At 39.8% G+C, this 12,773-nt stretch overlaps 1 protein-coding gene across 4 annotated transcripts in view; it reads right to left on the bottom strand.

Annotated features, from left to right (window-relative positions):
* Window positions 1-9,345, bottom strand: part of LOC102178625 (phospholipid-transporting ATPase FetA) — an 84,001-nt gene extending 74,656 nt beyond the window's left edge. For 3 of the 4 annotated variants that reach the window (XM_018052118.1, XM_018052119.1, XM_018052122.1), the window contains exon 1: window positions 9,272-9,345. In XM_018052118.1, the coding sequence (XP_017907607.1) occupies window positions 9,272-9,314 (43 nt within the window). In that variant the 5' untranslated portion in view covers window positions 9,315-9,345. The remainder of the gene's footprint in view (window positions 1-9,271) is intronic. The other variant, XM_018052121.1, reaches the window with a different exon arrangement.

Below are 12,773 nucleotides of genomic sequence, written 5' to 3'. Positions count from 1 at the left end.
AAGATGGAGAAGCTCTAGACAGTCAGCAAAAACAAGACCAGGAGCTGACTGTGGCTCAGATCATGAACTCCTTATTACCAGATTCAGACTCAAATTGAAGAAAGTAGGGAAAACTGCTAGACCATTCAGGTATGACCTAAATCAAATCCCTTATGATTATACAGCGGAAGTGAGAAATAGATTTAAGGGCCTAGATCTGATAGATAGAGTGCCTGATGAACTACAGAATAAGGTTCGTGACATTGTACAAGAGACAGGAATCAAGACCGAAATGCAAAAAAGCAAAATGGCTGTCTGGGGAGGCCTTACAAATAGTTGTGAAAAGAAGAGAGGTGAAAAGCAGAGGAGAAAAGGAAAGATATAAGCATCTCAATGCAGAGTTCCAAAGAATAGTTAAGGAGAGATAAGAAAGCCTTCCTCAGCGATCAATGCAAAGAAATAGAGGAAAACAACAGAATGGGAAAGACTAGAGATCTCTTCAAGAAAATTAGAGATACCAAGGGAACATTTCATGCAAGGATGGGCTCAATAAAGGACAGAAATGGTATGGACCTAACAGAAGCAGAAGATATTAAGAAGAGGTGGCAAGAATACACGGAAGAACTGTACAAAAAAGATCGTCACGACCCAGGTAATCATGATGATGTGATCACTAATCTAGAGCCAGACATCTTGGAATGTGAAGTCAAGCGGGCCTTAGAAAGCATCACTACAAACAAAGCTAGTGGAGGTGATGAAATTCCAGTTGAGCTGTTTCAAATCCTGAAAGATGATGCTGTGAAAGTGCTGCTCTCAATATGCCAGCAATTTGGAAAACTCAGCAGTGGCCACAGGACTGGAAAAGGTCAGTTTTCATTCCAATTCCAAAGAAAGGCAATGCCAAAGAATGCTCAAACTACCGCACCATTGCACTCATCTCACATGCTAGTAAAGTAATGCTCAAAATTCTCCAAGACAGGCTTTAGCAATACGTGAACCGTGAACTTCCTGATGTTCAAGCTGGTTTTAGAAAAGGCAGAGGAACCAGAGATCAAATTGCCAACATCCGCTGGATCATGGAAAAAGCAAGAGAGTTCCAGAAAAACATCTATTTCTGCTTTATTGACTATGTCAAAGCCTTTGACTGTGTGGATCACAATAAACAAATAAAAAAAATTCTGAAAGAGATGGGAATACCAGATCACCTGACCTGCCTCTTGAGAAATCTGTATGCAGGTCAGGAAGCAACAGTTAGAACTGGACATGGAACAACAGACAGGTTCCAAATAGGAAAAGGAGTACATCAAGGCTGTCTATTGTCACCCTGCTTATTTAACTTATATGCAGAGTACATCATGAGAAACACTGGACTGGAAGAAACACAAGCTGGAATCAAGATTGCCGGGAGAAATATCAATGACCTCAGGTATGCAGATGACACCACCCTTATGGCAGAAAGTGAAGAGGAGCTACAAAGCCTCTTGATGAAACTGAAAGAGGAGAGCGAAAAAGTTGGCTTAAAGCTCAACATTCAGAAAACGAAGATCATGGCATCCGGTCCCATCACTTCATGGGAGATAGATGGGGAAACAGTAGAAACAGTGTCAGACTTAATTTTTTTGGGCTCCAAAATCACTGCAGATGGTGACTGCAGCCATGAAATTAAAAGACGCTTACTCCTTGGAAGAAAAGTTATGAGTAACCTAGATAGTATATTCAAAAGCAGAGACATTACTTTGCCGACTAAGGTCCATCTAGTCAAGGCTATGATTTTTTCTTTGATCATGTATGGATGTGAGAGTTGGACTGTGAAGAAGGCTGAGCACTGAAGAATTGATGCTTTTGAATTGTGGTGTTGGAGAAGACTCTTGAGAGTCCCTTGGACTGCAAGGAGATCCAACCAGTCCATTCTGAAGGAGATCAACCCTGGGATTTCTTTGGAAGGAATGATGCTAAAGCTGAAACTCCAGTACTTTGGCCACCTCATGTGAAGAGTTGACTCATTGGAAAAGACTCTGATGTTGGAGGGGTTGGGGGCAGGAGGAGAAGGGGACAACCGAGGATGAGATGGCTGGATGGCATCACAGACTCGATGGACGTGAGTCTGAGTGAACTCCAGGAGTTGGTGATGGACAGGGAGGCCTGGCGTGCTGTGATTCATGGGGTCGCAAAGAGTTGGACATGACTGAGCGACTGAACTGAACTGAACTGAACTGAGAATCTGGGGATGGAGTGAAAGTGGGTTATTAGAAAATGCAGAGCTCCCTCCCATGGGAAGTACATTCTGGTCTGGAAAATCACATTGCATTTCTCAGGAGGCTAAGATAATATGCTTCTGAAAGCTGAGGAGAGAGCCAGTGATAAGACAGGGACTTTTATGGTTCTTCATGTAATTTCCTTTATTTATCCTCTGGTTATCAGCAAAAATTACTCAAGATCATGAAATCAGAACAAGACTAAATTTATTATAGAAAATATCTAAGGGGCCAAAGTCTGCACATTGGGTAATGAAGTTCAGAAATTGCACAAATTGCAGGAAAGGTGAAACTGGGGTGTTTAGTTCCTTTTACCCAAGGATTTACATATATAGATTTCAAAACTACTATGAATTTGGAGACAGATGACATTTTTGCACTATTAGTCAGTCCCCCATTCAGTAGCATACTATATCCCTGGAGGGAGCCTGGTATGCCCCCAGGAAACCACTTCTTTGTACACGGTGATCACATCTGTACAATCACCTTGCTAACAATACATAGATTCAAGGGATTGGATCTGATAGACAGAGTGCCCGAAGAACTATGGACGGAGGTTCATGGCACTGTACAGGAGGCAGTGATCAGGACCATCACCAAGAAAAAGAAATGTAAAAACGCAAAATGGTTGTCTGAGGAGGCCTTACAAATAGCTGTGAAAAGAAGCGAAGCAAAAGGCAAAGGAGAAAAGGAAAGATATACCCATTGAATGCAGTTCTAAAGAATAGCAAGGAGAGATAAGAAAGTCTTTCTCAGTGATCCATGCAAACAGAGGAAGACAATAGAATGGGAAAGACTAGAGATCTCTTCAAGAAAATTAGAGATACCAAGGGGACATTTCATGCAAAGATGGGCCCAATAAAGGACAGAAATGGTATGGACCTAACAGAAGCAGAAGATATTAAGAAGAGGTGGCAAGAATACACAGAAGAACTGTACAAAAAAGATCTTCAAAACCCAGATAATCACAATGGTGTGATCACTGGACTAGAGCCAGACATCCTGGAATGCGAAGTCAAGTGGGCCTTAGGAAGCATCACTATGAACAAAGCTAGTGGAGGTGATGGGATTCCAGTTGAGCTATTTCAAATCCTAAAAGATGATGCTATGAAAGTGCTGCACTCAATATGCCAGCAAATTTGGAAAACTCAGCAGTGGCTACAGGACTGGAAAAGGCCAGTTTTCATTCCAATCCTAAAGAAGCGCAATGCCAACGAATACTCAAACTATTGCACAATTGCGCTCATCTCACTCGCTAGTAAAGTAATGCTCAAAATTCTCCAAGCCAGGCTTCAACAGTATGTGAACTGAGAACATCCAGATGTTCAAGTAGGATTTAGAAAAGGTAGAATAACTAGAGAGAAATTGCCAACATCTGTTGGATCATTGAGAAAGCAAGAGAGTTCCAGAAAAATATCTACTTCTGCTTTATTGACTATGCCAAAGCCTTTAACTGTGTGGATCATAACAAACTGAGGAAAATTCTGAAAGAGATGGGAATACCAGACCACCTGACCTACCTCCTAAGAAGTGTGTATTTAGGTCAAGAAGCAACAGTTAGAACTGGACATGGAACAATGCCAGGGTCCAGCCCCAGTGGATCCAGGGTAATTCGAAGTGGGGATGGTGTGGCGAGAGAGATATATAGATTTAGAGAGAGATAAGGAAAGAGTTTGCAGTTAAGAGAATAGAGGAGAGAAAGAGGCTGTATTCCTTGGTTTACATAGAAAGCCATCAAGCCTCAGACAAGAGACTTACACCGTCTGTGTAAGGCCACAGGCGCCCGCTTGAATAGCAGAGGGTGCCCCATCTTGGGCTCCCTCTCGAGTGGGTCTTATAAGCCCAGGCAAATAAGTAGACATGATGAGCCTCTATGCTCCAGATGGGAATCAGCCAGAAAATAGAGTAAGAAAGAAAAGAAGACACAGGGGAAGCCAGATTTCTTAGAAACTGGTTCATCCTTTATTTTCCAGGAAAGCTATTATACTCTTTTTGTACATAGAGATCAATGGATAATACAAAGTCATGCAGGGTCAGCAGCCCTGACCCTTATCAAGACCAGGCTTTATCTCTGCATACCTAGCCTTATACACAGGTCTTAGGTGATTTACATCATCTTCTGGCCAGGAGGCCTACTACCATTTTATGGCCCTTTTCTGATAAGGGTCTGTCAAACAGAAAACTTATATGCCCTTAAAGTGTTGTTCTTACTAAAGTCTGGTGCCACTCTCAGAAAGCACTAATTAAGGTTACATTCTTACATAGCAAGGATACAACAATTTATAACAAGGAAAGAGGAGTACAGTGATTTATAACAAAGAGAAAATTCATTAACTCAAAAGTCTAGTATTGCTGACATCAAAACTACTATATTCTTTTTCTACATCCCAATTACATTGATTAATATCCTCCAGGTGCCTAAAAGACAAAGGATATGGAGGCCTGGTGGCAGTCATTAACTCAACAATGAAAACCCTCCACCAATATAATTCTTAGCTCCTTAAAATGGGCTCTATATCTTTAAGATGTTGTTTTAAGCTCGTGCCTCTCACAGTTGGGGGGTTGTAAACAATCACATGCGTAGTTGTGAAAATCTGGGTAAACCTGTCAGGCAAGTTAGAGAGCCATCAGAGGGGTTTGAGCTGAGACACTCCTTTTATATGCAGGAGACTGTTAACTGGAGCTCTAAGTTAACTTTTCCCAGAGAAAGGGGGTCGGGGATAGCCCCTGTTAATGTCAGAAACGTTGGTGAAAGTCATAAAATAATAAGACAGACAGATTCTGGTTTTGGGGTAGATGCTCGAGAAGGCCCAGGGGGTTTCCTCGAGGCCTGATCTTGCCTTTGCCTATCAGGCCTCTTCCTCATGACCTTTGCCACGGGCGGGATTCCCCATGCTGGCTCCTGGCAGAACAACACACTGGTTCCAAATAGGAAAAGGAGTATGTCAAGGCTGTATATTGTCACCCTGCTTATTTAACTTCTATGCAGAGTACATCATGAGAAATGCTGGGCTGGAGGAAGCACAAGCTGGAATCAAGATTGCCGGGAGAAATATCAATAACCTCAGATATGCAGATGACACCACCCTTATGACAGAAAGCAAAGAAGAACTAAAGAGCCTGTTGATGAAAGAAAAAGAGGAGAGTGAAAAAGTTGGCTTAAAACTCAACATTCAGAAAATTAAGATCATGGCATCTGGTCCCATCACTTCATGGGAAATAGATGGGGAAACAATGGAAACAGTGACAGATTTTACTTTGTGGGGGCTCCAAAATCGCTGCAGATGGTGACTGCAGCCATGAAATTAAAAGATGCTTGCTCCTCGGAAGAAAAGTTATGACCAACCTAGGCAGCATACTAAAAAACAGAGACATTACTTTACCAACAAAGGCCCATCTAGCCAAAGCTAAGGTTTTTCCAGTAGTCATGTATGGATGTGAGAGTTGGACTATAAAGAAAGCTGAGGGCCAAAGAATTGATGCTTTTAAACTGTCATGTTGGAGAAGACTCTTGAAGAGTCCCTTGGACTGCAAGGAGATCCAACCAGTCCATCCTAAAGAAAATGAGTCCTGAATGTTCACTGCAAGGACTAATGCTGAAGCTGAAGCTCCAATACTTTGGCCACTTGATGCAAAGAACTGACTCATTTGAAAAGACCCTGATGCTGGGAAAGATTGAAGGAGGGAGGAGAAAGGGACGACAGAGGATGAGATGGTTGGATGGCATCACAAACTCAATGGACATGAGTTTGAGTAAGCTCCAGGAGTTGGTAATGGACAGGGAAGCCTGGCGTGCTGCAGTCCATGGGGTTGCAAAGAGTCAGACACAACTGAGTGACTGAACTGATCTGAACAACATAAACAAGTGGCTGTAAGTCTTTGCTGGGCTAGTTTACCACCCAGCTATGTAGCTTATAGTTTGTTCTTCTGGACTAGTGTTTCTTTCTTATTGTTTCATTCTTGCAATTACTAGGATTAGCTTAATAAAGGTGGGGGAATTTGAGATGGGACTGACAGAAAGTTTGGTTGCAGTTTATTTTGACTAGTTAGTGGCTTATTTACAACCTAATGATATGAGAGCTTCTGTTAACCATTATAACTTAGGTTGTCCAAAGCAATGGAACATGTATGGCTCAGACAACTTAGATGCATCTAGGATTTAGAGGTGCTACATGGCCTATGCTCCTTGTACAGGAACTTTCTCAGGGACCCAGATGGCTGCCTGATTAAAGCAGAGTACCAGGGTAGAACTAGTGTTTCTATGGTATTAAGGTGATCTAGTCCATGAGCAGGTTGCTTTTCTACTATGTTCATTCTCAATTTTCTCAGGCATTGGTTAATAAAATCAGTCTCTCCTCTGGTGTTTGCCTTTCCAACCAAACCCGACACACCAGCACAGCCTCTAAATTTTTTCAAAAATATTATTTTGTGCTGCTCGGTAAGTTTCTAATATTTTCTTATTAAACTTCACATTTCTTATTAAATTTAATCCTAGATATAACTATGTTTTATAATTAATTTAAATTGGAGGATAATTACTTTACGGTAATGTGATGGTTTTTGCCATACATCAGCATAAATCGGCCACAGGTATACATGTGTTCCCTCACCCCCATACTAACTATGTTTTTAACTTAATAAAGGTCTAACAGGTTTTTCCAGCAACTTATCCGGGTGTAGCAAGCTATTCCATCCAAGTGTAGCAGCCCCAAGGGATACATGGAGTTGAGGCTCTGTAAACAACTGAATACATACCTCCCTCTTTGAGTTTAGGAGTAAAATAAAGCAGGCAGATCCCAAAGTTCAGAGCCTGAGTTGGTGGAGACAGACTGAGACTTCAAAGTGGGTAATGGGATTAACCAACACCTAGTTCTGGCTCTTTGTTCCCAGACCTGCTATGAAAAAGAAGAGTAGGATTTTCACCATGAAGGAAAGAAAAAATGAGGCCTAGAAAGTTGAATTTCTTAAGATGCCTCTGAAAAAAGGAAAAGCTGGAACAATGAGAAGAGTGGTTAAAACTTCAGTTTGCACAATCATCTAGGAGAAGAAACTAAAAGTCTGAGAAAAAGAAGACAAATTTAAGGAAAGAGAGTAGCCAGTCATGTTTGAGATGCTAAAGGCAGAAAAAAAAGTTTTAGATGAGACAATAAAAGATTAATCAAGATTCCCTAGGGCTTGTGAATACTGTTAAGAAAAGACTGGGATGACCAAGTGTTTTCCCCATCGCATGTTAATTCAAAGTTTATTTGTGTTTGGCTGAAACAAGAGTGAGAAAATGTGAATTACAGATGAGAAGTTAGAACTATAGAAGATTGAAAATTAGCTTAGACAAGGAGAGTCTAGGAGATGGTCTAGTTGAAGTAGTCATGGCTATGGAATTCAAGGGGACAAACACTTATCTCTTTTTATGGCTGAATAATATTCCATTTAGGGTGTGTGTGTGTGTGTGTGTGTGTGTGTGTGTGTGTGTGTGTGTAGGAGCTGAGATAAAAGGAGCTAAATACACACACACACACCACATCTTCTTTATCCATTCATCTGCCTGTGAACATTTAGGTTGTTTCCATGTCTTGGCTATTGCAAACAGTGCTGCTGAAAACATAAGGGGTGTGTGTTCTGATGATGGCCATTCTGACAAGCATCAGGCGGGTACTTCATTGTAACTTGATTTGCATTTTAATAATTAGCAATGTTGAGCACCTTTTTCATGTGCCTACTGGCTATTTGCACTTCTTTTTTGGAGAAATGTCTAGGTATTCTGTTCATTTTTTGATTGGGTTGTTTGGCTTTTCTGTTGCTGTTATTGAATTGTATGAGCTGTTTAGAAATTAAGTCCTTGTTGGTCACATCGTTTGCAAATATTTTCTCCCAATCCATAGGTTGTCTTTTCATTTTGCCTATGGTTTCCTTTGCTGCACAAAAGCTTGTAGGTTTGATAAGGTACAATTTATTTTTGCTTTTATTTCTATTGCCTTGGGAGACTGACCAAAGGCATTGTTGTAACATTGTTACAGTTTATATCAGAATGTTTTTAATATGTTCTCTTCTGGGAGTTTTATGGTGTCATATTTTTAAGTCTTCAAGCCGTTTTAAGTTTATTGTGTACTGGTGTGAGGGTATGTTCTGATTTTATTGATTTACACTATCCTGTATGTTTTCTGTTCGTAAGAAGATGCAGGAGAAATTGGTCAGTTAGCCTGTTTTCCTCAGCCCTCTCTCAGCAGTTCTGAGAGTACAAGCAGATTCACTTCTTTTTCCCTCTGTTGGGAGTTGCCTGACTTCCTCTTCCTGGAACTAGGGCCTCTGTCCTTGTCATGGGCTACTTCCAGGAATCAGACAACTGTGTTAATAACAGAAAGTAAAGAAGGTGTAGTGTGGCCTTAAATCAGTGACCTAATTTCATTCTCTGTATCTTCTCCATTCCTCAATAGGAAGCCTAAACATAGAACTACAGGCTGGTTTGCTTTCTCAAAATTTTATGTCAGGAAAAGATTTTTTTTTTTTCATGTCAGGCTGGTTTATCCTTAAAGATGCCTTGGCTGTGATAACCCCAGCTCCTTTTAGTACTTATATTCACCACAGGAAAGCATGAAAGTGGTACAGAAATCCTCTCTCACACCATAGCCAGATTCACTAGCCCTGTCTGTAAAAAGTCTACAAAAGCTGACCTTATCTGTTTCAGCAACTGATTTTTCACATTGACCGCTTCTCTTTTAGCAAGAGGCAGTTGTAAACAATGGGGAGAGGAAAAGGAACACATGTTTTCCTGTTCAACTTCCAATAAAAGTACAAAAGATGAGCAATTGTAACTACTTAAAATAAAATTTTCAAAAGGCAAAATGGTGGAGCCTCTCATTTTAAGTACAAAGGATTTACTTCTGCGAAGTATATTTCCTTTCCTGGTCAGTTAGCTCAACTGGTAGTTTGGTAGGTTGGCAGTCTATTTATTTGTCCTATATGTGAGTGCACACACATGTGCAAGCATGCGTGCACTTTTTAGAGGCAATAATGATGTACAGACTTAAGAGTTCCCCTACCTCCATTTTGTTTGTCCTCACTTTCCTTTTCAGATACAGACATCGCAGGGTAGTTTCAGTTATTATTCCCCGGAATTTCTGTAAGGAAATAAAAACATTTAGAATGAGAAGTTCTCATTGCCGATACCATTTGACTTAAACATATACTTGAGAAACTTGGAACTTGACCTCTAAAATCCAAAATAAATCTACCTCTAAAAATACATATGCTAAATTTTAGAATTCATTTCAAACATCCTTATCATAAAGTTATAGTTTTAAAACTTGGAAATAAATTCTACTTTCTAGCAACCAAATCTAAGCTGATAACTATAATCTGTCAGAAAAATTAGCTGAAACTTGGAACAAGGAAAAAGAAATTATTAGGTGATCTTTCAGTGAAGTTCTGGGCCTATACCTTTGATTAGTTTTTTACTGACTAGAGTATTCTATAATTCCAGCAGGCAGCAGTTAACTTATGGATTTTCATCTAACATAGATACAAATATTTTATGTCTAGTGAAACAGATAATACCAAAATTTAGGACTAACTATAGGTGCCAGTGAGTTAATAATAGTTGGATGTAAAATGAGAAATGAAGTGCTGATTATTGTGACAAATTAATCAGTGCATGCTTTCTATAAAAGTATCCAAAATTTTTAAAAAGTAAAATGAAATATTGTGTATGCCAAAAAAACTCACATGTGCTGCAAGTTTTGTACCCCAACCTAAGATCTGTTTCTTCTGCCAGCAGAATCTGTGTGCTCCTAACCAACATTCGCTATTCTAGCATCACCACTCTTGAGGCACCCTGAGAAATCTCAGGAACCCCCACAGTAGGTTCAAATCCCACAGGGCCATCAGCAGCTTTGAGAGGGTAGCTTGGCTAAATGCACACAAGCAGTTCAGCTCGGAATGTGAAATGGTTATGACATTTAACAGCCAGCCAGGGACTGACTAATGAGTATTTAGCTAGAACCAGGCATTCACCCAATCCTCTGATGCTCTCTGCATGCACATCACATAATATAGCAGCCAACTGGAAAGTACATTTAAGCTGTTAAATTCAGAGAAGGAGTGGAAAAATGTGAGGGAAGGGAAGAAGAAATGCAATGTGGGAGGAAAAAGGGAAGAGATGAGCAAAAAAAAAAAAAAAAAGATTAGGAGCCAGAGAACTGGGTTTCATATCAAAGTCTGCTACTAATCAACAACATGTTTGAGGTCTTTACTGCATTAGTAATAAAGAACATTTTCTTGAAAAATAAAAAATAACAATGTGACTTGAGACAAGTTATTAACCACTTCATGTCTCAAATTTCTCCTACAATGAGACTATTAAAAAAACACCCAGAAAATAAATTAAGCAGATACAAGATGGAGGAAAAACTTGATAAGGAATAAATTTGCCAGAGAGAGGTTTAGAGGTAATTATGCATGACAAACTAAATACAACATTAGTTTCCATTAGAGGGCTAAGATGACGACCTGTGAGAGGATTAAATAACATATGACAACATCTCCCACAGTAAAAAAGTAGTCAGTCAATAAATGTCAATATTTTAACATTTTAATATACATGCCTACAGCCCTGGGTGTCCTTTGGAAGGAATGATGCTAAAGCTGAAACTCCAGTACTTTGGCCACCTCATGCGAAGAGTTGACTCATTGGAAAAGACTGATGCTGGGAGGGATTGGGGGCAGGAGGAGAAGGGGACGACCGAGGATGAGATGGCTGGATGGCATCACTGACTCGATGGACGCAACTCTGAGTGAACTCCGGGAGTTGGTGATGTACAGGGAGGCCTGGCGTGCTGCGATTCATGGAGTCGCAAAGAGCTGGACACGACTGAGCAACTGAACTGAACTGACTGACCAGGTTGGTGAAAAAAAATTTAAGTCTAATAATACTATGTCTGAGAGAAAGTGGAACTACTGGAACACTTACACACTGTTGCTGATATTAAAAACTGGACAACTACTTTGGAAAACAATTTGGCCTTATCCCATAAAGCTGATGGAGCATTTACCCTATAACCCGGCTAGTTCATCTTATGAATATACCCAAGGGAAACTGTCATAATACATCACATACAAGGATGTATGCCGCTAGCACCGCTCTCAACGGCAAAACTGGAAACCAACCAAATGGCTATAATGGTAGAAGAGAGAAGTAACTTGCGGTATATTCATAAAATGGAAGGCTACATAGTAGTGAAAACGAGTGAGCAAAGTTATACATGTTAACATTGTTAAATTTCAGGAATATAATATTTAGGGAAAAAACAAACTGCGAAAGAATACATAAAGTATTATTCCACTTACATAAAGATCATGCAAAACTATATCATCAGGGATAAATACGTTCAAGGTAAATCTATAAAGAAAAACAAGGGAATGAAAAACACAAAATTCAGGACAGAGGTAGGGAAAGGGAGGGGAAGTGGAATGGAAAAAGCATACTGAGCACTTCAAGCTACACTCGTGCTCACAGTGTTATTCTTTAGAACTTACAATTTGTTATAAACTTTATATCTATTCAATATATGATAATAACAAAAGAACTGAAAAATTAAAGTGAACATGGCGGTGGTGGCTGAGTCACTCAGTCGTGTCCGACTCCTGTGACCCCATGGACTGCAGCTGCCAGGCTCCTCTGTCCATGGGATTCTCCGGGCAAGAACACTGCAGTGGGCTGCCATTTCCCTCTCCAGGAAAGCGAACATATCAGGTAGGAAATACTCTTCCCCTCTTACTCAGGAAAGTCATTTTCTAAATAACACTTATTAAAAGAGTAGGCCCAATTCAGGTTATTACATTAAAATTTTTATTTTGAGATAATTTTAAACTTACAAAAGAGCTGCAAAAATAGTATATAGAGGATTTCCATACACTCTCCACCCACCTTCTTATGTTAATATCTTATATAACCTTAAAACAATGAACAAACTAAGAAATTAACCTTGGTATAATACTATTAACTGAAGTATAGAAAATATTTATTTATTTACAATTCTTCCCATTAATGTTGTCATGTTGTTGTTCCAGGACCTAATCCAGGATCCCATGTTACAGTTACTTGTATGCCTCATTCAACCTGTGAGTGGTCCTCATTCTTTCCTTGTTTTCATAATCTTGACAGTGTTGAAGGGTACTGGCCAGCTCTCTTACAGAATGTGCCCCAACTTGAGTTTGGTGTGCCCTTCTCATTGTGTCATATCAGGGGGTACATGTTGTCACATGCACTCCTAGTGATGTGAACCTGGAATGCTTAGCTAAGCTGGTGTCTGCCAGAACTTCCCACTGCAAACTTACTATTTTTCCCTTTACAATTACTAAAAATTTGGGAGGGAGAAATAAAAACATTTTAAAAAGAAGATTGAAAAACAGAGTCATAAATAAGTCATCAAGGAAAAGTCAAGAAATAATAATACCAGCCTTTATAAGACAGTTATAGAAACAAAAGCTCTTTTATTTAGACATGAGAATCTAATGGTAGAAATGAAAGGTCCCACCTTGAACTGA

Source organism: Capra hircus, chromosome 8 (assembly GCF_001704415.2).
Source record: "Capra hircus breed San Clemente chromosome 8, ASM170441v1, whole genome shotgun sequence".
Lineage (NCBI taxonomy): Eukaryota > Metazoa > Chordata > Mammalia > Artiodactyla > Bovidae > Capra > Capra hircus.
The sequence above is the reverse complement of the archived record's forward strand: the minus strand, read 5'-3'. Positions and strand labels throughout refer to the sequence as shown.